This window comes from Suillus fuscotomentosus (genome assembly GCF_016647785.1).
Source record: "Suillus fuscotomentosus strain FC203 chromosome Unknown F5891scaffold_55, whole genome shotgun sequence".
Taxonomy (NCBI): Eukaryota; Fungi; Basidiomycota; class Agaricomycetes; order Boletales; family Suillaceae; genus Suillus; species Suillus fuscotomentosus.
The window spans coordinates 281445-302700 of NW_024539567.1; the positions used below are offsets into that span (position 1 = coordinate 281445).

The window sequence follows — 21256 nt, forward strand, 5'->3', positions numbered from 1 at the left end:
ACGTCAGAACAGGAACGTTTGGTTACGATCCCATGTCATATGCATCCGTGTTCTGGACAAAGAAGAACTTGACTATCGTTGCTGCATTCAGTTTTACGGATGACCCTGCTAGGACGATCTATGAGTTCGATGCATCCACCCTAAAGACTGTCGGAACTCCTTTCGAAGGGCACACCATGGTTCTTGCCGGCCTGGTGCTTTCATCTGATGATACTCTCCTCGTTACCGGATGCTACGAAACTATCAAGCTCTGGGCCTTCGAGTCCCGCCATCTTCTCGCCTCGTTCAACGTTCTGCCTCTCGGCTCCTTAACCCTTTCACCCGACTCACGTCAACTAGCTTATGCAAGTGGTAGTGACATTTATATTTACAACACTCCGGCAGAGATCCTGGCCAGCATCGGGTCTGCATCGGATGCACAGGCCAGTGTACGTAGACTTATACAGATTGTGTGAGAACTAATACATGCATCTTCACAGACCAGTGCACACAAAAACTCAAGCCTCGCTGATTTACTAAAGGTATGTGCAATGCATACATCCCATTCTTCTACTCATCATGCTACCCATTGCAACTGTTGTAGTCTGATGCAACCCGCCGTCCTCGTAACCCAGTGACTATTTCGTACCCCCCTAGGCCAAGACCTACACCTACAGTAGACCCACAATCATCTATTTTCGTCCGCCGCTTCCGCAAACTCCTTCGATTGCCTCGTGCGAATGCAGTTTCGAACAATCAGCCTCGTGACCCCCTAGATGTATGTCTTTTGATCTTTTTTCTGCCGCAGTTGACTCGAAGATTACTTTCCAGTTCCCTGCTACATCTGCCCTACCTCCCAACCACTCTTTCTTAGCCCAGGCAACAAACGTTAGTCTTCACTTTTAGTTGATTAGCAGTCCATGGCTGAGAGCGTATCCAGTTAGAAACGAGTTCTCCCCGTCACGCGAGCGACCTTAAGCAGTTCCTGCGGCAGCACCTTTCCTTTCAGCGAAGGCCCAGCCACGAACCACCTGAAATTGAAGTCGCACCTGGACGCAAGTTCACTGTAACGTAGATCTTCCTGCTTCTTACCTTGATGCTGATTGAAGCCCTTCAGCGGCTTGCAGCTGCTAAGCTACCAGAATACAAGAAAGCCAATGATACTCGACGTCAACCTCGACAGCAGCCTGTCGCGTCGTCGTCCACGGCAGCAAATGACCCACCGTCCGAGTCGTCTGACCTGGATTCTCTTCCAGACGTACACTGGTGCAAGGCGTTCTTCTGCTACTACTCGTGCTGGTCTCATGGAAGGCTGAGGATGCCTCCACGGTGGCGTTTGGAGCGGGTTTACCCACTCCAGCAGGCTGGCACGACGAGTGGCAGTGGTGGAGGAGCTCACGGTCGCAGTTAGATCCATGATCTACAAAACTCACCCTGCAACACATTTCAATGGATCTCGACAAATCTCTGTTGCGCCATGCGCCATCAGAGAAACCTTCGCTCTGACGCAAAATTGAGGCTACTCAATCAAAATTAACTCCAAGTCAAAGTGACAGTCATGGTATTGTTCACGATCGTAGTTTGCTCATTGGGCACCAATAGTGATTTTCTGCAACTGATATGATTTCATACCTCTGTACGATTCAGGTATATACATTTCGAATGGCGTACTTTCAAAACGGTTGAGATATAACAACTATTCATGGCTTCTTCATTGAGTCTTGTATACTGCATGTGGCGACTACATAACCTTGTTGTATACCACATCATTGCATCTCTATTCCGCCTCGCGATAATACCAAACCGTCCCTCCTGCCCACACCATTAAGATGCCCTAGAACTAAATATCACTATTTTTATGGCGGAGGTCATTTACAATTTCTTGAAAGGCTCTGAGGGAGTCTCCCCTGGCGTCCAGGAGATCAAATTGATATAAGGTGCCATTCTCTGCTTTGGGGAGAAAGTCGGGGATGTTCCACGAGGGAAGAACAGGCTGGACGTCCCCCTCCTCTACCACGGAATTATCAGACGATGGTACTTGCGGTCCAGTGCCGCGCCAAGTTGGATCGCGCATCTCTGACATTGTGCGAGAAACTAGCTTGCCACGGTTCACAGTGCTGTACACCCAACGACGACCTGCAGCTATGAGGACTCCCAAGTATTTCAGAGTACGATCAGCCTCAAATGCATGAAGAACTTGTTCCTGTACTTGATCCTTCCAGATAGTTTCCCATTTGAATACCCCACCGGGCACAGCATATGACTGCGGTTTGATTTCAACTATCATAATAACCCGGCGGATTACATGACTGGGAATGACTGGGAAGGGCTGTTGTGCATGTTCGAGCATTTGCACAAAGTACGGAATTCTGGTAGATGCATTTGAAAAGGTGGTGGTCGGCCTGGGTGGAGTTATTGGGAAAGTACCATCCGATGGATATGGATACGGATATGACGACGACGACGAATATTGAGGCAGCGGATAGGCGCTGACAGGATTGTTGGAAACATTCACAGCGCGACGAGCCTGCATACGAGTGACGTGCTGCGTAGTCGGACTGTCAGGGGATGGTTCACGACGACGAAAATCTGGGTACACAGGGCTAGGTGTCAAGGGAGGTAGTGGTCCTCCGAAAATTGCCTGTGATTGAGGACTGAAATTTGGGGTAGGGTTGTAGGGCACAGGTGGTGGTCCCGGAAGGGGGCCCCCTGGAGTCATCAAATGCCGATCTGAAGAATGGCTGCCCATGGATATGTCAGAATCGGACCGACCGGAGCCACCATTCGGCGGCGAGCGGCCGGAATCATGGGATGCAATGAGGGAGTATTGTGGAATGCATGTACATGATGTTCGTGATGCGTCCGCCCCGGCAAACATATAATTTTGGAGGACTTTAGCCCACACTCCATACCAGGGGCATTCCCTTGTGTCTGCCTGAGCAGCCCGGATAGATAAGGCGAGGGAAAAATCACGCTCATTCCGGATGCTCATTGAATGGGAGCTCGGTGGAGTCTCTTGTGTGGCCCCTGCTCCCACCGATCGCTGATATTGTAGCGGTGAGCAGTAGTAAGAACGACTTTATATTCACTTACCGGCAACGACGTAGAAGTGGACCTCCAGGTACTCTGGGCTGGTTGATGCAGTGTAGTCGAAGTGTTTTAATTGCTGAATCTTTGAGAGTAGGTAGGTTGGTGAAGCAAAGATGGTTCTCGAGGTTGGCGAAATGACATGACGGGGGAGCCACTAGAATTGCGGTTTATGGGCTGCACTTGTGAATTTATACCTACGACACTAAGATTATTCAGACATTTCAAAGTCACATCGATCCTTGAAAACCGGTGGAGATAAGTAGTCACAGGTTGCAGTAAACCGTTATCGATTATTGCATCAACTTTGAACTTTTTCGACACCGCCCAAGAATGTCCACTCACAGTGATTCTTACTCCATTGAGTACGATCGGCCCAAACCTTGTTCTTTTCATTTACGTTCGTATGACCTTCCTTACCAATATGGCGTCCCTTGCCACGAGCAACGGACATTCTGCAAAATCGAAAACCTTTGATATCAGTCAGTCGCATTTTGTGAGAAGTCAGATAAGCTATCCGAAGTTACAGTTCCTTGAGGAATACTTACTACTTAGTAACTTGCGCCCCTAACTTGAATTAAAGTCACCGTACGGTGCTGTAAACGGACAACGAACAACGATTCAAAAAAAAAATACCCGTGCTTCGCAGAGTCTAGAGAGAAAAGAAAAGAAAAAATAGGTAATGTCTGATGTGTTGCTAGAATGAATGAAATTCAAATCTATAGCCGAGAGATAATCGTGAACTCACTGATGGCGCGGCAGAAAGGATGAAAGTTCACAATAGCTACTGAGGTGAAACATCATAATTATCTGGGAATGCCTAGTCACGATAGCGGCTGCGCTGCTTGAAATGATGTGCATTATGATCATATATACGAACATGAATTTAGACCATACGAATTCTGCATATATACCAAGTGCCCACTAGTGGGACTACAGCCGCATCCAAATCATTCAAGTCCGTGATTCTTACTCCATCGAGCAAACAACAATATTTGGGTGTTGTCCAGCCAGCATCAGCCACAGTGGCGTGGGCGTGTGCCAAAGTATTACATATTGACCAAGTTCGTTTTGTTCGTTGACAAAACACTTCTCGAAAATGCCCTCTACTGCAAGCCAACTTGAGCGAAGCCTTAGAAAACTTCAGGTGGGTACCTCGTCAACTTTCTACTGTCCTACGTGTACTGCCGCTCATTTTGTTCAAAGATCTCAGAGTCTGGCTCACAAAACACGTCTACCGCGGTGAAATGGGTGCCCTCTAAATATAGCTCAGACGTATCTCAGTACGTTCTGGTGAAGCCTCCTCGGGCTCCATGCGGAAATCGTTGGCTATTTGGATTTCCTATCACCAGGAAGGAACTTTGGAACATGGGGACCATTGCTTTCCACCATGTTTGGCCAGGCGAAACTTTACCAGACAACAATGCCTACATCGCCATGAATTCCCTTACATTTCTCGAGGTATATCTTGGTCTTCGCCTTTGCACTTTGGCGGGTGGAAAGGTGGTCGGAGATTCGAAGGATATCCCATCGGAGTGTGTGACGTCGGGAGAGGTGCTGTTGTTAGTATTGTGGAGGGATACGGAACGTGAGGCTACCTGTCCAACGCGAGATCAAGTGTATTCCGTGAAGATGAAGCTTAATCGCCCACCGGGATGGTGGGTAGAAATCCCAGTGCGTATGCATATTGATCTCGAGAGCCCTTGAGCTGACATACTTGTACTTTTTTTAATTGGGCGTAGCTATTTTGATGCGGCCACTGGCGCGCCATTAATGCAAGTATTCCTATATGTTCTACATTTGACTCTCAGATCAGGTTGCATGGTTCACGATCATTCCCTTGTTATTTTATACATCATAGAGACATTCACAACCAGTACATCAACCAATGACTATTTTATTTTCCTCCCTCTCTGGTCCCTCCGAGTCGACACCTAACGGGCGCGCATTCTTCAGCCAGCAGAGAACTATGTACAACTTGGAATTCCAACTTCAACAGCATGCTATTGTTCTGTTCCTCGTTTCGAGCTTTGACGCGTTTTTTGACATCACTAGCCTTTCAACGCGCAACGACGTAGGCGTGACACTTGAAGACACCATAATCATCTGTGAATGCCTAGTCTAGGGTTCCGGGAATTTGCACCAGGCAAATTTGCCCGGCAAATTTACTGCGTCAATTTCACACCCTCGAAAACATAGTGTCAATTTGGGTGAATTCGTGTCTACTGTACCCAGAACACCTGAAAAGCCAAAATCTGATATACTGGACAATCCTGACGTGCAGCAGTCCTACTTGGAGCAGACAAGGCATTGCAACATTAACAGAAACCATTCAAATTCGCCAGTGGCACCACTGGAAACCTGATGTAAGTTGACTCCACTGGCGTCACAGCCGCATCCAAGTCCGCGATTCTTACTTCATCGAGCAAACAATGGGTGTCCAGTCACATTAGTGGCGTATGTCAAAATATTATGATATTGATTGGATATTGACCAAGTTCGTTTTGTTCGTTGACAAAACCTTCTCGAAAATGCCCTCTACTGCAAGCCAACTTGAGCGAAGCCTTAGAAGACTTCAGGTGGGTGCCTCGTCAACTTTCATCTGTTGTACGCGTACTGTTACTCATTCTTTTTCAAAGATCTCAGAGTCTGACTCACAAGAAACGTCTACCGCGGTGCAATGGGTGCCTTCTAAATACAGCTCAGACGTATCTCAGTACGTTCTCGTAAAGCCTCCCCGGGCTCCATGCGGCAATCGTTGGCTGTTTGGTTTTCCTATTGTCAGGAAGGAACTTTGGAACATGGGGACCATTGCTTTCCACCATGTTCGGCCAGGCAAAACTTTACCAGACAACAATGCCTACATCGCCATGAATTCCCTCACATTTCTCAAGGTATATCTCGGTCTTCGCGTTTGCACTTTGGCAGGTGGAAAGGTGGTTGGGGATTCGAAGGATATCCCATCAGAGTGTGTGACATCGGGAGAGGTGCTGTTGTTAGTATTGTGGATGGATACGGAACGGGAGGCTACCTGCCCAACGCAAAGTCAAGTGCATTCCGTGGAGATGAAGCTTAAGCGCCCACCGGGATGGTGGGTAGAAATCCCAGTGCGTATGCGTATTCATCTCGAGAGCCCTTGAGCTGACATCCTTGCAGTTTTGTTAACTTATGAATATTCCGCTATCGATCCATGACTGGCTGTGATACCCTACCCATTTGTACCAATTCATTTGTTTTCTGCGATAGAACCAATTCACTCTTGTACTTTATATACGCTCAACATGACACAGAAAGATAGATCCGTTGGGCCTCTGGGTTGTCGTTCGCGGTACAGCTAGCGCTGCATGTGCCAGTGATTGTCTACCAAACTGAGACCCTGCGCCTTGGCCCGCCGCCGGGTAAACTGATCTAACTGAACGATTTGACTGAAGGGTTCACAAAATGGTTTGCTTAGCTTCAAGTTCACGATACATGTGTCGTAGGAGTGACTTCTAACTTATACTACAATCCAGTGGCTTTGCCAGTTCTGCAGCCTTCGCATTACACGGCAAAACAAGTAATTTGTAAACCAAACATAGCGCGAAAAGGATATGTAATTCAGTGAATGTAAGGCTTATGGAAACTCTAGGTCTAGTCTACGTAGAGTCTACGTAGAGTCCACTCTGGGTCCTGTCTGGGGGTGTGCCAGCCGCCCGGCCAGATTAAAGCGGAGTTTAATTCCAAATCAGGACGATGTGACTGAGCTTCAAGTTGTAATTTAGCTCACCCCGCCCTCATCTTGATGACGCCCGCCGCCCCACCCTCTTGCCCGCCGCCCAGGGATCCGCATGGGTATAGGTAACCCGTGCGGGTCACAGGTATGGGTATGGGTTGAAGTGTTGAGCACCCGATACCCGTACGGGTACTGCCGAACCTGCTTACAAATCTTTCCAGACATCGTCGCGTCACACCTACCACATGCCGCATCAAACACCACCCTGCGCATCAGCACTTTTTTATATATACTATTGTCATTTCAATTTATATGTACGGGCAACGACGACGGTCATCGTGGTGAATGTTGACAAGCTAGGGGCCGACGCAGTTGTCACCCACGACTCTCAAGCTTAGTCATACTTCGAACGTCCCAACTGAGGATTAAACTCCGCTTTAATCTGGCTGGGCGGCTGGCACACCCCCAGACAGGACCCAGACAGGACCCAGAGTGGACTCTACGTAGACTCTACGTAGACTAGACCTAGAGTTTCCATTTCCCGGACGTCCTCGTAATTCAGGTGTACGGCAGAAGCCAACCTTGGTGTATTCTGAGCGAACTTCGCATAAAATCAAACACTATGTGTCTCACACCACTTTACGGATATTGTCCACATCGTATATGCCAAAGTACTACATATTATAGTGTCTAAGTTTCTTCATTTACCTCTTCGACGAAAATGACCTCTACTGCAAGCCAACTGGAACGAAGTCTGAGAAAACTTCAGGTGAGTGACTTCTTAATCTACAATCAATTTGACGCGTACTGCTGCTCATTTTGTCCAAAGATCTCAGAGTCTGACTCGCAAGAGACGTCTACTGCGATGCAATGGGTGCCCTCTAGATACTACAGCTCAGACGCATCTCAGTGCGTTCTCGTAAGGCCTCCCCGGGCTGCGTGCGGCAACCGTCAGCTGTTTGGTTTTCCTCTTATCAAGAGCGAACTTTGGGACATGGGGACCTTTGCTTTCAAGAAAATTTGGCCAGACAGAACTTTACCAGACGACCATTTCTTCATCGTCATGAATTCCCTCACCCTCCTTAGGGCATATCTCGGTCTTCGCGTTTGTACTATGGCGTTCGGAAAGGTGGATGAAGGCTTAGATAATATCCCATCGGAGTGCGTATCGTTGGGAGAGGTGCTATTGTTAATATTGTGGAGGGATACAGAACCCGAGGCATCCTGTCCAACGCTAAGTCAAGTGCATTTTGTGGAAGCGAAGCTTAAGCGCTCACCGAGATGGTGGGTGGAAGTCCCAGTGCGTATGCATACTCATTTTGAGAGCCGCTCAGCTGACCCTCTTTATTTTTTAGCATCTTTGATGAACAGTGCGCCATCATTCCATGGCTGACTATATTTCCTACCCCACTTGTACCAACCTCATTCATTTTTTGCGGTAGAACTTATAACTCTTGCACGTCATCTGTGATACATACGCTCAACATGAGACCTGGACAATATCATATCGATATTGCGGACGAACACGGAGGGACTGTAAGACTATTTGTATCCATAGCGCCATGTGATGACTTATTTTCGTCGGTTCTCAATCTCTGGTATTTCATTAAAGGATGACTTTGACTGCCTCAAAGAACATCTTCGTATACTTGTCGGACCACTTGTCAGATTCACTTGCGTCCGCCGTCGATCAAGGCAAAACATCAGCTTGTCTAGAAAGAGATAGATAGTATAACACTTCTTGAAAATGCCCTCTACTGCAAGCCAACTCGAGCGAAGCCTTAGAAGACTTCAGGTGAGTACCTCGTTAAATTTCATCTGTTGTACGCGTACTGCCACTCATTTTGTTCAAAGATCTCAGAGTCTGACTCACAAGAAACGGAAACGTCTACCGCGGTACAATGGGTGCCCTGTAGATACAGCTCAGACGTATCTCAGTACGTTCTCGTAAGGCCCCCCCCCCCCCCCCCCCCCCCGAGCCTCATGCGGCAATCGTTAGTTGTTTGGGTTTCCTATTGTCAAGAAGGAACTTTGGAACATGGGAACCATTGCTTTCCACCATGTTCGGCCAGGCAAAAATTTACCAGATAACCCCGGCTTCCTCGTCATGAATTCCCTTACATTCGTCAAGGTTTATCTAGGTCTTAACATTTGCACTTTGGCACATGGAAAGGTGGTTGGAGATTCGAAGAGTATCCCATCGGAGTGTATGACATCGGGAAATGTGCTGTTGTTAGTGTTGTGGAGGGATACGGAACGTGAGGCTACCTGTCCAACGCAAAATCAAGTGCATTCCCTAGAGAGGAAGCTTAAGCGCTCACCGGGATGGCGGGTGGAAGTCCCGGTGCGTATGCGTGTTCATTTCGAGAGCCATTCAGTTGATATCCTTACATTTTTAGCAATTTTGACGAAAAAAATATTCCACCATCGTTCCATGACTGGCTGTGATACCCTACCCATTTGTTCCAATTCATTTGTTTTCTGCGATAGAACCAATTCACTCTTGTATTTTATGTACAGTCAACATGACACAGAACGATACATTCGTTGGACCTGTGGTACAGCTAGCGCTGTGATTGTCTACCAAACTGAGACCCTGCGCCACCTTGGCCCGCCACCGGATAAACCGATCTAACTGGACGATTTGAATAATATTATGTGTTAATTTGGACTTCTACTATAGTTTGCTTTTCTTCTCTTTCGCAATCTCAAGCCTCAACGGCTGAGAATCGGCGACAAGTTTTCACAATCATATTCTCGAGTCCTAGATCATAGACAGAGGAAGACAGGCCTTTCTCCTCCTAATCATTGTACATACCACTGTGAGTACACTATCTAGTCTTTCAATAACAACATTATAGGCAGTAACATGGTCGATGTAGATGACCCACGCGGACCTGGGGACTTCCACCCTTGACATGGTAATAACGAAAATTTTAATCCCTTTCATGCGCGTCATTGGACTTACAAACACAATGGCACAGGAAGTTCTTTCGATGGATGTGGACACTTTACATCCCGATGTTGAGGAAAGCCTGTACCGCTTGCGCGTAGGCAGTCAAGTGAAATACATCACCATCGAACCGGGAACATTCCCTAGTGATGTTTTGCCCTTTCCTATGGACCTCCTCCCCCTCCTCCCACATCTGCCGCCAGGTAATTGGGTTGAGGCGCGAGTGGCCCAGTACGCTTCGAGGCCGGTGGTGTCCAAGATTGCCAGGTTTGATTTTGAGATCCCGCGGATGGAAAGAGAAACTGCGGCGTATCGAGCGATCAAAGGGTGTGGCGTGTGCCCAGAATTCCTTGGGCACATCGTCGAAGGGGACAGGGTGATAGGGTTCTTAATAGAACAATTGCACGGACGACCGGCTGGTCCGGAAGACTTGCAGGGATGTCGCAATGTGCTGCAGCGCCTGCATGGGCTAAACATCATTCATGGCGATCCGAACAAATACAACTTCGTCGTGGCGTCGGACGGAACTGTTACATTGATCGACTTCGAGAATGCGATGTTGTGCAGGAGTGCTGAGCAGAAGGATGAGGAGCTCGCTACTTTGCCTGCCCAGCTGAGTGAGACAACAGGACGAGGTGGCGTGGTTCTGACACACTTAGCCTACTGAACGTATTCTTCGGCTTTTCAAACGTGTAGTGGAAAACATTTGTCAAGTTAACCGACGCAGATGAAAAATATATAGCACTGTTGATCAAATTACAGCTGTGCCTAAATCTTTTGCAAGCGATCCTGCATGATATGGCAACGCAGACACCACAGCAGGAGTGCCTGTATGCACATGTGAGTCCGTTGCTCGCATTCAAATGACTAAGAAATACATAGTCAAAGGTGTAGACACGAGTCACACGACGAAACTGAAGCCGCGAACGCGTCTAGGAGGTTACGTGCCACACGAGTTTTCTCTCGTGCGCTGGCCGCTACGGAACCTGCAACAAAGTCGAAAGATATGCTGGCACAAGTCATATCTCAGCAACTGTCCTCTCGAATATCTCACCAGAAAATATTCAATAGTAATACTGAAACACTGATGAGACAATTTTATTTGACTTCACCTTCACAACACACGTATTGTAGGAATAATAACATTTAGCTTACACTTGTACTGGCTGGCTTTGCCGGTTCTGCATGCAGCCTTCGCGTTAGTAACGCCATGAAGAGGATGTCAAAAGATTGAGGTACCTTTATTCACTGACGCATTTGTATAGGTGCAGTGTCTTTCACGAGATGATTCTCGCAATAATTTCCTGCCTGGCTCAACGGTTGCCTAGCGTACGAGGAACAACGGACGTTTGTACCTTGGCGTGCTTCGCATTGGACAAACTTTGAGTCCTTCTGGCATCCACAGGCATGTGGTGTGTAAAACATCGTACACACTGTGAGCAATCACCACTGTCAATCAAAAAGATGAGACAGAGTGCACCGAACCACTGGTACTCACTGGTTGTTTGTTTCGGTTGGGCGGTCAAGTCACTGAGATGATGGTAGCGCTAGGGTGGGCTCTACTAAATGCGTGCGCTGGACTCTACAACGAAGTGATGCCTTACTAAGTACTGCTGCTTGGGCCGGAACTCTACCTAACGCCCTGCCTGCGCTCCAAACACCGCCAAACAACCTCACCCAAGGGGTCCCCCGCTCCAGCGCTGCTGACAATACCGAACTTTTTTCATTTTCAAATTGGAAGAATGATCCTGTGGGCGCTGGCGGGATGTTTAAAAATCAGCTGCAGCCTGCGGATAATCGATAGCTTCTTATCAATCACTGATCTAAGAATCAGACATAATCAGACGGTGTCAGACAGACAGATAGAAGAAAGAAGATGGTGGTTCCATCAGATGATTCGTGAAACATCTTTCAGGGTAATTGAAGGGCAACCTATTCAACCTCCATCAAGCCAAACTCCATTCAGGTAACGTTGTTCGCGTCTTTACCGAGTTCCCTTCCTTGTCTAGAATAAAGTAAGGGTTCCTTGTGTCCCTGATCTGTCGCGCGTCCAGTGTGACTGATCCACTGAAATGAGATACGCCACCGGATAAATGGATTTCACTGACTTTGGTTATTCATCACATATGCAGGACCACTTGACCCCTGCGTTCGTTAATGTTCAATGCACTGTTGAAAGCATATCGAAGTGGCTCGAAGAACTGCATTGAATTCGCATCAAGCTTTCGCCAGTCTAGCACATTGATCTGACGATGGTCTCCGCCGAGTTGCCAGTGGTGCCACATGATGCGCACCTGCCAAGCTCGGAATACTCACCTCATTCGTGGCAGAGGCTCGCAGCTACCCTATCCTCTCGTCCGACTGACGCCAGCTAGCATACGGTGATCACCCATAAGAGTGGCATGATCTGTATATGCAATACCACAGGTTATGGCTCGCATCTGATCCGTGCCGGGAGTATAGTCCACTCTCTCAAAAGTACGAGTTTATCGGGCCATTTTCTGTGCACCGACAGTCTGTCCAGACAAGACCAATTCTCGAGCAGACGGTGCAGTTAGCAGTATAACAAGGCTTACGACCGTCTTGCTACGCCTGTAGTATTCCTAAAACAATCAATGGATGATCTTGTTCGTTATGCTCAATCAAATGTACTTACACAACAGGTTGAGTGGCACAGCTAAATTCAGGCGCAGGCCATTTCTACATCGTCTATCCAGGACTCAGGACATGTCCTTGACATTCTAGTTCCATATTGATGGTGTCTCTGCACAGTATAACGGACGGCAAAGGTTCTGCTCTATCATCTTTTTACACGTTGCAAAGCTCCATTATTCCACCACAACATCCCTCTATCTTAACAGATCAGGTTCCGGAGCGTTCTCCCAGGTCAAAACGGCTAGGGCTCACTCATTTATGAAGTATTTTGTATACATCTCGCTCTCTTCCTTGGGATCCTTGCAGAAAGTGGAACTGTCCTTTCGCCAGTGACTCGTTTCTGGTAGGTATCTAGAGATGGGGTCTTCAGTTGTCGATGAAATGATGAAGTCTGGCCTATCACATCTCGCGCGAAGTGACCATTCCTGTGATAACATCTATCTCCTGCCACCATTTTCCGCTTTTCGACTTCGGGGTAGTTTAAAGATAACGACATAGCGGGTTCGAGCGTTCGGAGACGACGACTAGAATAAGCACAAAGGCGGTTGGGCACGTTCAACCTTTCCTCGAAAGATAGCTAACTCGCTCGAGAGGGCTTTGTCTGCTGGGGCCAATCGTCAGTCCGTCCACGCTGGATATTACAAAGTTAACAAGCCACCATCGAGGTCGGCTTGCTGACAGCACAAGAGGTCTCGCCTGCTCGGGAGTTTTGCTCGTAGGAACACGAGTGATGGATTCCATATTGGTGAATTCCATCGCTGCAGTAACCAATACGATTATAACACCGGTAATGGTCCTTGAAGGAAAGCGTTTTCGATCGATACTCCACTTCCGGACGGCGAGGGAATGATCAGCGGATCTGAGGACAGAATTACTCTGGGATGGGATGTGCATGCAAATCAAAAAGAATTGGATGCAGATGTATGTGGCAGTATCAAAGGACGATCAATGGGTTGTCGTTACTGGTGGAACTTACATTTGTGGCCCAATTATTAATATATTCCGAGCTGCAAGTAGTTGACGTATAGCCAAGTCGTTCAGCAACAATGACTACTTCAACGCCAGCATCATATCTGTCGTGCACCACTGGTGCACTCATGCTGATGGTACGTTGGCAATCACTGAAAAGGCTGAACTTTCAGAAATGGATCGGATAACAACATTACGGCCGACACAGTAAGATGACTGGCGTTCAACGCAACGGAGTGTATTGGGCGCTGGAGCAAGTATACAGTACTTAATGATGTACGGCAGCTGTATGATCGTATAAAGGAGCAATAGTAGGCTGTAGAAGGCAATGTCAGGACAATGACACAAAGGCGAAAGATGCAACATACAGGTATATTGCGTTCCCTGCATGAGTTTCGGCCTCAACAAAAGACGAATACGAGAATAAAAGTTCACCACATACCACTTTGTTCCTCCTGGCATGGTAGGAGCTATGAAAAATAAGCTTTTTTAGAGGAGGTGATGTGATGGAGACGCGGAAACTCACGGATGTAAGGGTCGGGATGCAACTTGCTTGCGAGATTCGCCTCTGCCTTCTCAAGAATCTGGGCGAGGGCTCTCGGCTCAGTCACGTCACTGATACATGCAAGCACCATCTGCTAGTTAGACCAGAGTGACGACCGCATTCACGTCTACTACTGACCGGTTTCTCTCAAACTCAGCTCTAATCATCATTGCACGACCACGCCAGATATCTCTGCGAACAACCCAGTCCAGTTCATTTTTCAACATACGGCGGTAGAGTGACTTGACATAGAGCCTGTGAGCCGACGAGAATGAGGTAGACATTGTAGTTGGTGATGAGGGAAGTGAGACTTAACTGGAATAAACATCAAATTCTTAGGATAACCTAAAATAATTCATTTATAATAATCAAGTTTTTACAGGAATGTTTTTTAAGCTGTACACCGGATGTGAAGCAGTCATAAAACGGTCACGATGGACCCGCATTCAAGACTCTCCCAGTTCAATCAAAGAACACCAAAGACTGGACCATTTTCACCCTCCGTACGATTCGAGCCAACCCAAAAAGTCACCTTAGACAAGTACACTAAAGCCTACTCATCATCCATGCCATCGGACTCGCCACTATTTACCTCTCGCCCTATCGCGACGAATTCGCGGGTGAAGCAAGATGAACAATTCAAAAAGGACATGTTTCTCGCATATGTGAATAAGGCCATACGCGAGAAGCTCAATGTGAGTATGGGGTATATCACTTAATCGCGTGCTGATCGTCGTGCGCAGGGGCATAGCAAAGACTTTGATGACCTTGTTGACCAGTTTAGTCCGAACAAATCCACGCTTGCGCCTACCGTGTCATCTCTGCAGCTTCGTATCTGGCTTTCTGCACTCTCACATGTCCTTTCTCGCCTCGAGAGGCGTCACGCGCCACTGGTAGAGGCAATTGTCCGCCTACCGTGGTCTACTATGGATGCTGTCTTCGTTAAATCGTATATCGTATTCATCGGCATGCTCATAAGTGCGCGCCCAGAATATCTATCACTTGTTCTCAACAGAATCGCGATGGGCTTCACATATCGTGAGTTATTACCATCTTGAAAGATATTCAAGCAGTTTTGATGCGTCACTCGCAGAATCTGGTCTTCTCGCTGTCACCTCAAACTTAGAGGGCTCCACCCCCTTAACACGACGTGTGATCTATGATCGACAACATACTCTTCTCGAACATCTCTTAAACCTTGTACCAACCCTCCCATCATCTCTAGCTCCCCTCCTCGTACGAAACTTCCCTCACAAGCGTCAGCCACAAGCTGCACATGTAGCTTATATACGAAATCTGCTGCGTATAACCGAGTATTGTGGTGAACTTTCAGAGAGGGTCCTGGGCCTTATAGTGGATCGTGCTTTGATGGTTGATGTGAGTGGGCTCTTTTTCTGTGCGGTTGGATCCTAATTGATTTAATTGCACGTAGGTAGAGATTCAAGTAGAGCTCGAAGAGCTTGAAGACGCCGAACCTACAGATGGCGAACTTTTTGAATTTGATCCGTTTGATACCATAATAGGGCAAGAGGGCAACTCTTCTGATGATGAGGATGTTGACGATAGTCTGAGCGATTTATCGTCTGATGCATCGTCAGACAGTGATGCTGAAGATACCCCCATGGACACCAGACACGTTCATGATATGGTCTCGAAACTTGATGCTATCCTCAAGCTTGTATTTGACCACTTCAACAAACTACATTCATCCATACTTACCGTCGTACCTTCGTCTCCCTCCATTCATCCAACAACTACGCACGATCGCGACCCGCAATCGCACGAGCCACATACCCTCCTCGCAATACAATTTCACACTCTCCTAGCCATCTTCGATAGATCTATCCTCCGCACTTTCAAGTCCCGATATACCCAATTTCTCCTTTTCTGGTATGCTTCCCTTCACCCCGAGTTCTCAGACCTTTTCCTGGGACTACTTGTTGACAAAGCCCTTTTCGGAAGCGCAAGTGCGAGTAGCGTGGAACGTGCGGCAGCAAGCAGTTATATCGGGAGCTTTGTCTCGCGTGCACAGTTTATTGATCGTGAGGGCGCACGGAGGGCCGTTAAAGTCCTATGCGCATTTCTCGGAGCGCACTTAGATGCTGTAGAGGCTGGCAATGCTGCTAGCAATAATCACAGCGTTTTTTATGCAGTTGTCCAGTCTGTATTTCTGGTATTTTGCTTCCGTTGGCGCGACTTACAGGAGGAGCCGGACGAACAAGAGGTGGGACGGAAGATATGGATAAGCGAGCTAGGAGTCGTGCAGAGAGTTATCACATCTGATCTCAACCCTCTCAAGGTTTGCTAGCCGTCGTCTTTGAAAAGATTCTTTGGCTAACTACCGCAAAATAGGTCTGCTCTCAGAATGTCGTACATCAATTTGCTCGCATCGCACAAGCAACTGATTTTACATACTGCTTCTCCATTCTGGAAGCAAACAAACGAACACCGTACCCTGTATTTGCCGGTGTAGCACCCGGTAGCGCTGGCCCGGAGGACTTGCACACTTTTTTCCCTTTCGATCCCTTCAAACTGCCCCGCTCAGGCGAGTACATACAAGGCGTGTATCGAGAGTGGGCAGCGGTGGCTATTGACGATGAAGAAGAAGAGGATGAAGATGATCTGATAGAGGAGGACTCAACGTTTAATGAATGGGAACACGGACAAGGCGGCTCGTGCATACCAATCACTGCTTCGAAACGGGGAGAGTCAGACGACGATGGGTTGGGCGCGTCTTTTGGTGGAATGAGCATCAGTCCAGCTCGGACAAGGACGGTTGCAATGGCAATTTCCGTCTCGTAATTGCTGGCTGCCGTCTTCATTCAACCGGTTCCCATCCACCACTCACTATGCCTCCCAGAACTCCAAATTATGCTATTACGAACACCAACGATAAGAAATCAGACGACGGATTTGGCTAGAAGATAATATTAAAGAACATGTTTCGGAGGCCTTTCCAGAGCTCATGTCGCCTACTGCGGCGCTTCTGCTTTGTACCCCCCACCGCGTCAGTATGCTACAAACGAGGTTATCACGAGGAACGAGGTGATGACAATAACTAGTTTCATACCTCAACTGGGACGTCCTGCGCCAAAACCTCCTCAATCTCCTTATTAATATTTTGCGTCTCTTCAAGAGTTCCCCACGCATCTTCTTCGATTCTCCGTCGTTTCCTATTCGTTTCCTCAAACTGTGCGCGTTCTTCTTCGGCTGCCTGCAGCGCTGCATCCACAGCCACTCTCCACTTCTCAATCCCTTCAATCCGTGCTCGAGCGAGGTACACCTGTGCATACCCCCGTTCGTCCTTCTTGAGCTGTCTGCCTTTCGGTTGTTCAGTTTCTGTGCTATTAACATCGGGAGGTTCTGGCGTGGCATCATGATGGGTTGCGTCTCCACCGGACATGATATGGTAGAGATGGCTTAGCGCGAATAAATGTGCCGTAGTGAGGTCGTGAGGTCGTAAAGAGGTGGATAAGGGGAATGCAGACGTTTTCCAAAGGTACAAGGATGATGAAGGAAAGAAACATGTGGGGAAAGGCAGGCACTTCCGGTTGCCGAGGTCAACGTAACGTGCCTCGAGGCGTCCGTTATATTACGCTTCGCGGTGACGTAGATGTGCTCACTTTTTAATACCAAGCGAGCGCTTCAGATGTTATTGTCATGTCTATTAAGAAAATTGCCAGTATTTGATACCAATATACCACATATGTCGTGTGCGGGTTTATAATGCAAGAGCTGAACAACGCAGTCTAAAGGTACCGAAAGGTGGACTATTATGATACAATAACTGGTACGTTTGCATAGTGCTGAATGATATTTGTTGTGTCAAACGAAATCTCTGAGTCGGGCTGGATAATTTTGGATGCCCAGCATCGTCCCCTCCAGGGCTCGGCCCTCTTTGGAAGCTCTGGCGAGAGGGTGTACAGAACGAAGGTAAAGTCGGATAGATCGTTGAGGTGTATTAGACGCATCGTGTTGTTACCTTGCGTGATAGACGGGGTCACATTCAGTGCTCCCTTTTCCTGTAGCAGACGTTAAGTTATTTGGTTTCTGGAGGTAGCATCCACGAATAACACCATACCAATTCGTAGGGAAGCCAGGACCGCCCATTGGCGCTTTCAACGTTCAATTGCACCACAAGGGTGCCTTTAGCAGGCCAATCCTCTCCCACACTCCTGATTTTGTCAAGGGTGATATCCAGGCTGTCACCTTCCTGAAGCTCATGATGGGGATCCTTGCGGAAACAAGAAAGTTGCACGGTAAATGGAACATTGGAGGAACTAAGATGTCTCGTGAGGAAAGGCTAAGTTAGAACCGCGAAGTCTTGCGTACCTGCTCGACGAAGCTGCGGGAATAATGCGATCTCCGACCGCAAAATCAATGGTAAGTATACCTGGTCGAGTAAGGCCCTGGCGCCCGAACCAGGTTCCGGGCATAGATAGGGTTGGAATTTTCGGTGACGACGAAGGATAGGAGTCGGTAGACGAGCATGTTGCTATATTCTGAGGATCTACGGGAGACGGTCCTGAGTGATGTGCTAAAGATATCGCCATCACGACGTCTTCTACAGGAAGTGACGATGATGGAGTCATCTGATGTGGAACAGAGGCAGGTGCCGATGCTTGAACATTTGCCGAGTTTGGGTCGTGCGATGATGGAGCCTCGTCACGTTCCATGATCTGTTTGACTAGGAGTGTGACGTCCTTGACAGAGCGATGTATAGAATCCTGGAGGGGTGTGAAAGCCTTGTGGTCAATTGGCAAATCTACCAATGTAGCTTCGCTATCCTTCCGTGACCCGATAGATAACGTGTCTGAATCTAGCCAAACACGCGTAGTCCGAGTGGATTCACCGTGTGTCTCCATGCCGCGTTTTAAGTCCTCCTTGTTGATGTGTGGATCAACAGCGCCAACTCGAGGGTTCTTCGGTGGGTGCAAGGCACTGAGGGCGTCAATTTGAAGTTTCATATCTCTAGATTGCTGTAGAAACTCGCGGCAACGATCATCGGTGAGCATGGCTGCACACGCTGTGATGTCGAGAGCTGTCGAAGAGTCTTGAGATTTGGCAGACATAAGAAGAACAGGCGCAAGCAGTTGCCTGCACCTCTCTACAACAGATGCAGATCCACCATTGTGTGTAGTTGTTGACTCCGGTAGTAGGGGTTCACGTAGCATGTCAAGACCTGTGGTCAACAGGCTAATCACCCCAGCTTCGAATGCAGATGGTAACAATCTACCGCTGGACCTTTCCGCTAGGAGAGTCTGAAACGGAAAGTTGAGGGTAATCCTTGTTGGTCGTAGTTTCGTATACCACTAGGAGTTCAATTGGTTGGCGTAAGTAACGCAAGTATCGTGACCGAATTTTTTAATTTGCCAGTAACCGAAGGCTGAGATCCGGTAACGTAATCGTATACCGTTGAGACCCGTGTTCCAGGGCCCATTCACTTTCTTCTTCAGATGCGTAACTCCACACGCCCTAAGAACGAGGAGGATTGCGGGCTTAAGGTGTGTGGTCCAGACGATCGAGTATAATGGTTGTACTTTAACACCTTCCTCTTGATGAAGGCACCTGGTGGGCTATTGTCGTCTCAGTCGACTGCAATTTCCTGCTGATGATGATCTACGCTGAGCGCTCGCAGAATTGACTTTTTGATGGAGCTTGAAGCTGATATGATTGTGTTAGATGAAATGACCCCCCTGTATCTCACAATAGCTGATGCATGTCGCACCCACCACATCATGCTAACGTGTCTAATGTAGACACTTTTGGGCATATACAATCATTCAATGTGATCTCGTAACTCAAGTACTCATTCCCTACTTCCATGCACAGGACGTCCTCCCTTCTTAAGCTTCATCATGCATCAGGTTCCGTTCTATGACTTCGTTGCCTTCTGGTCACACTTCACGCACTTTTATCCATGTGAAACAACCCATAGCCCTGGGTTAGCCGCATTCCGTCGTTCTCTTGGTCTGCACGTGGGACAATATAAGACGCCTCAAATTATATTGTATGGTTGTTCTTCGCTCTCATCTTGAAATCCACAGGACTTGCTCTGAGTAGCGCTTTTAGCTGATGGTTCTTTCCAAACCATACGCGTATCAGTAAGTTTTCTCAGCTCAAGAGACGGGAGCATCGTGCGACGTCATCATCAACAGGGTTACGCATTACCATTATTGTGCAAATTCGGAGATGGGAGCTCTAAAGGATATATTTTGGAGTCTGTCGAAAGATCGATTTTGCAGATTCTGGAGTCTGTCGAAAGATACAATTGGGCGATTTTGGAGTCTGTCCAAAGATACATTTGGGAGTCTGTCCGCAGGGAGTCTGCCCGAAGATAAATTTTGGCCCAGGAGTCTGTCCAAAGATAGATGTTGGGATCTGCTCAAAAATTGTAGTCAACTCATCGTCAGAATAGACGGACTCCTGGAAGCAGAGACGGCTCTTGAGAAAGCCAGAGATGATGCTGATGCTGCCAGAGCACAGATCGCCGAGCTCATCAGGTCGAATCAAGAAACGCAGGAAAGGGCTATGGCGGCTCAACAGGCCGCTGAGCAAGCTGCGGTAGCTTCACAGGATCAGGCCCGTAGGGAAATGGAGGCGGTGGTCCAGGCTGCACAGGCTGCCAATGATGCCCGCTTACTGGCAGAAGCTGCTGCCCATACCGCTAATGAACAAGCGAAGCAAAAAGCAGTGGAAGCAGAGGAGGAACGTAAGCGAACTGCCGCTGTACAAGAACAAGCCAAACGAGACGTCCAGGCTACCCAGGAGCAGGCCGAGAGACTACAGGAAGCTGCCGATGAGGAGAGGAGGAGGGCGACTGTAGCCCAGAAGGCGGCCAACGTGTCGAAAAAAGTGGCAGAAGAGCAAGTAAAGACGGCCAATGCTGCCAAGGAGGAGGCTGAATGTTGAGAGCCGAAGAACCCGAGGACGGAAAGGCCGATAGAGGAGGATATGGGACTACGGCCGAAGAGTAAGAGTCTGTTCGGCCACCATTATTTGCGTTATTTGCGCAAGTTAGAATTTGGTTCTGGCTTTGCTAATCGTCGGAGCTTGAACAAGATGTCACGCTCCGATAACGCTTACCGTATGCCTTGTCCTACTATCAATACAATGCCTCTTGATCCTGATTATGACGAGGACGCTAACGAGGACGAATACAACCTTGTGGAGGCAGAGGAGATGGACCAAGATGCAGAGGAGAGTGATAAGAGATATCTGGCATGCATCATGCAGATGGCCATGCATGCTATGCGCACGGTCATTACAGTCCTCAACGCAACAACTACCGCGCTCGAAGCTTACTCAAACACCTACTACGACAAAGAACCGTATCATACCTCCACTTTGTCGGGGA

The 21256-nt window shown here is 48.0% G+C and overlaps 10 protein-coding genes across 10 annotated transcripts; 6 read left to right on the top strand and 4 right to left on the bottom strand.

Annotated features, from left to right (window-relative positions):
- Nucleotides 1-1756: 1756 nt before the first annotated feature.
- Nucleotides 1757-3520, bottom strand: F5891DRAFT_983472 (uncharacterized protein; the record flags this gene model as incomplete). Its single annotated transcript, XM_041377328.1, has 4 exons — nucleotides 1757-1813; nucleotides 1856-3022; nucleotides 3073-3110; nucleotides 3412-3520. 4 exons carry the CDS (start codon nucleotides 3518-3520, stop codon nucleotides 1757-1759), a joined length of 1371 nt encoding a protein of 456 aa, XP_041222053.1.
- Nucleotides 3521-3985: 465 nt separating this feature from the next.
- F5891DRAFT_595132 (uncharacterized protein) lies at nucleotides 3986-5294 on the top strand. Its single transcript, XM_041372407.1, has 3 exons — nucleotides 3986-4213; nucleotides 4273-4748; nucleotides 4809-5294. The coding sequence occupies exons 1-3, from the start codon at nucleotides 4166-4168 to the stop codon at nucleotides 5002-5004; spliced, it is 720 nt and encodes a 239-aa protein (XP_041222054.1). The 5' UTR covers nucleotides 3986-4165; the 3' UTR covers nucleotides 5005-5294.
- A 303-nt stretch (nucleotides 5295-5597) lies between these two features.
- Nucleotides 5598-6231, top strand: F5891DRAFT_1193056 (uncharacterized protein; the record flags this gene model as incomplete). The annotated part of the gene is made up of 3 exons (XM_041367675.1): nucleotides 5598-5645; nucleotides 5706-6173; nucleotides 6223-6231. The coding sequence occupies 3 exons, from the start codon at nucleotides 5598-5600 to the stop codon at nucleotides 6229-6231; spliced, it is 525 nt and encodes a 174-aa protein (XP_041222055.1).
- Nucleotides 6232-7236: 1005 nt separating this feature from the next.
- On the top strand, nucleotides 7237-8376 carry F5891DRAFT_595215 (uncharacterized protein). The gene is made up of 3 exons (XM_041372408.1): nucleotides 7237-7547; nucleotides 7608-8078; nucleotides 8134-8376. The coding sequence occupies exons 1-3, from the start codon at nucleotides 7500-7502 to the stop codon at nucleotides 8140-8142; spliced, it is 528 nt and encodes a 175-aa protein (XP_041222056.1). The 5' UTR covers nucleotides 7237-7499; the 3' UTR covers nucleotides 8143-8376.
- A 1052-nt stretch (nucleotides 8377-9428) lies between these two features.
- On the top strand, nucleotides 9429-10510 carry F5891DRAFT_1054107 (uncharacterized protein). Its single transcript, XM_041362603.1, has 3 exons — nucleotides 9429-9600; nucleotides 9661-9699; nucleotides 9763-10510. The coding sequence occupies exons 2-3, from the start codon at nucleotides 9661-9663 to the stop codon at nucleotides 10396-10398; spliced, it is 675 nt and encodes a 224-aa protein (XP_041222057.1). The 5' UTR covers nucleotides 9429-9600; the 3' UTR covers nucleotides 10399-10510.
- Nucleotides 10511-10708: 198 nt separating this feature from the next.
- F5891DRAFT_1054111 (uncharacterized protein) lies at nucleotides 10709-11359 on the bottom strand. The gene is made up of 3 exons (XM_041362604.1): nucleotides 11230-11359; nucleotides 10971-11164; nucleotides 10709-10912 (listed from the first exon to the last, which is right to left on the bottom strand). Coding segments are annotated over exons 1-2 (189 nt in total). The 5' UTR covers nucleotides 11231-11359; the 3' UTR covers nucleotides 10709-10912; nucleotides 10971-10976.
- Nucleotides 11360-13222: 1863 nt separating this feature from the next.
- Nucleotides 13223-14208, bottom strand: F5891DRAFT_1054118 (NDUFB9, NADH-ubiquinone oxidoreductase). Its single transcript, XM_041362605.1, has 6 exons — nucleotides 14038-14208; nucleotides 13882-13970; nucleotides 13798-13825; nucleotides 13724-13739; nucleotides 13363-13671; nucleotides 13223-13245 (listed from the first exon to the last, which is right to left on the bottom strand). Exons 1-5 carry the CDS (start codon nucleotides 14181-14183, stop codon nucleotides 13624-13626), a joined length of 327 nt encoding a protein of 108 aa, XP_041222059.1. The 5' UTR covers nucleotides 14184-14208; the 3' UTR covers nucleotides 13223-13245; nucleotides 13363-13623.
- A 94-nt stretch (nucleotides 14209-14302) lies between these two features.
- On the top strand, nucleotides 14303-16739 carry F5891DRAFT_595290 (RNA polymerase I-specific transcription initiation factor RRN3). Its single transcript, XM_041372410.1, has 5 exons — nucleotides 14303-14594; nucleotides 14643-14937; nucleotides 14993-15276; nucleotides 15332-16198; nucleotides 16252-16739. The coding sequence occupies exons 1-5, from the start codon at nucleotides 14334-14336 to the stop codon at nucleotides 16699-16701; spliced, it is 2157 nt and encodes a 718-aa protein (XP_041222060.1). The 5' UTR covers nucleotides 14303-14333; the 3' UTR covers nucleotides 16702-16739.
- An 849-nt stretch (nucleotides 16740-17588) lies between these two features.
- F5891DRAFT_1054124 (uncharacterized protein) lies at nucleotides 17589-19311 on the bottom strand. The gene is made up of 3 exons (XM_041362606.1): nucleotides 18232-19311; nucleotides 17981-18179; nucleotides 17589-17921 (listed from the first exon to the last, which is right to left on the bottom strand). Exons 1-3 carry the CDS (start codon nucleotides 19071-19073, stop codon nucleotides 17673-17675), a joined length of 1290 nt encoding a protein of 429 aa, XP_041222061.1. The 5' UTR covers nucleotides 19074-19311; the 3' UTR covers nucleotides 17589-17672.
- A 570-nt stretch (nucleotides 19312-19881) lies between these two features.
- Nucleotides 19882-20992, top strand: F5891DRAFT_595278 (uncharacterized protein). Its single transcript, XM_041372409.1, has one exon. The coding sequence runs from the start codon at nucleotides 20092-20094 to the stop codon at nucleotides 20809-20811; it is 720 nt and encodes a 239-aa protein (XP_041222062.1). The 5' UTR covers nucleotides 19882-20091; the 3' UTR covers nucleotides 20812-20992.
- Nucleotides 20993-21256: the final 264 nt, after the last annotated feature.

Coding starts and splice junctions, on each gene's coding strand:
- F5891DRAFT_595290 (XM_041372410.1), top strand. CDS start 14,334: ATGGACCCGCATTCAAGACTCTCCCAGTTCAATCAAAGAACACCAAAG. Junction 14,595..14,642: donor CCATACGCGAGAAGCTCAAT/GTGAGTATGGGG, acceptor CGTCGTGCGCAG/GGGCATAGCAAAGACTTTGA. Junction 16,199..16,251: donor CTGATCTCAACCCTCTCAAG/GTTTGCTAGCCG, acceptor ACCGCAAAATAG/GTCTGCTCTCAGAATGTCGT.
- F5891DRAFT_595215 (XM_041372408.1), top strand. CDS start 7,500: ATGACCTCTACTGCAAGCCAACTGGAACGAAGTCTGAGAAAACTTCAG. Junction 7,548..7,607: donor GAAGTCTGAGAAAACTTCAG/GTGAGTGACTTC, acceptor TTTTGTCCAAAG/ATCTCAGAGTCTGACTCGCA.
- F5891DRAFT_1054118 (XM_041362605.1), bottom strand. CDS start 14,183: ATGTCTACCTCATTCTCGTCGGCTCACAGGCTCTATGTCAAGTCACTC. Junction 13,971..14,037: donor GCTGAGTTTGAGAGAAACCG/GTCAGTAGTAGA, acceptor TGCATGTATCAG/TGACGTGACTGAGCCGAGAG. Junction 13,826..13,881: donor GCATCCCGACCCTTACATCC/GTGAGTTTCCGC, acceptor TATTTTTCATAG/CTCCTACCATGCCAGGAGGA.
- F5891DRAFT_595132 (XM_041372407.1), top strand. CDS start 4,166: ATGCCCTCTACTGCAAGCCAACTTGAGCGAAGCCTTAGAAAACTTCAG. Junction 4,214..4,272: donor GAAGCCTTAGAAAACTTCAG/GTGGGTACCTCG, acceptor TTTTGTTCAAAG/ATCTCAGAGTCTGGCTCACA. Junction 4,749..4,808: donor GTAGAAATCCCAGTGCGTAT/GCATATTGATCT, acceptor AATTGGGCGTAG/CTATTTTGATGCGGCCACTG.
- F5891DRAFT_1054124 (XM_041362606.1), bottom strand. CDS start 19,073: ATGCTACGTGAACCCCTACTACCGGAGTCAACAACTACACACAATGGT. Junction 18,180..18,231: donor CCCGCAGCTTCGTCGAGCAG/GTACGCAAGACT, acceptor GAGACATCTTAG/TTCCTCCAATGTTCCATTTA. Junction 17,922..17,980: donor CCTGGCTTCCCTACGAATTG/GTATGGTGTTAT, acceptor CGTCTGCTACAG/GAAAAGGGAGCACTGAATGT.
- F5891DRAFT_1054107 (XM_041362603.1), top strand. CDS start 9,661: ATGACCCACGCGGACCTGGGGACTTCCACCCTTGACATG. Junction 9,700..9,762: donor GGACTTCCACCCTTGACATG/GTAATAACGAAA, acceptor ACAATGGCACAG/GAAGTTCTTTCGATGGATGT.
- F5891DRAFT_595278 (XM_041372409.1), top strand. CDS start 20,092: ATGGGAGCTCTAAAGGATATATTTTGGAGTCTGTCGAAAGATCGATTT.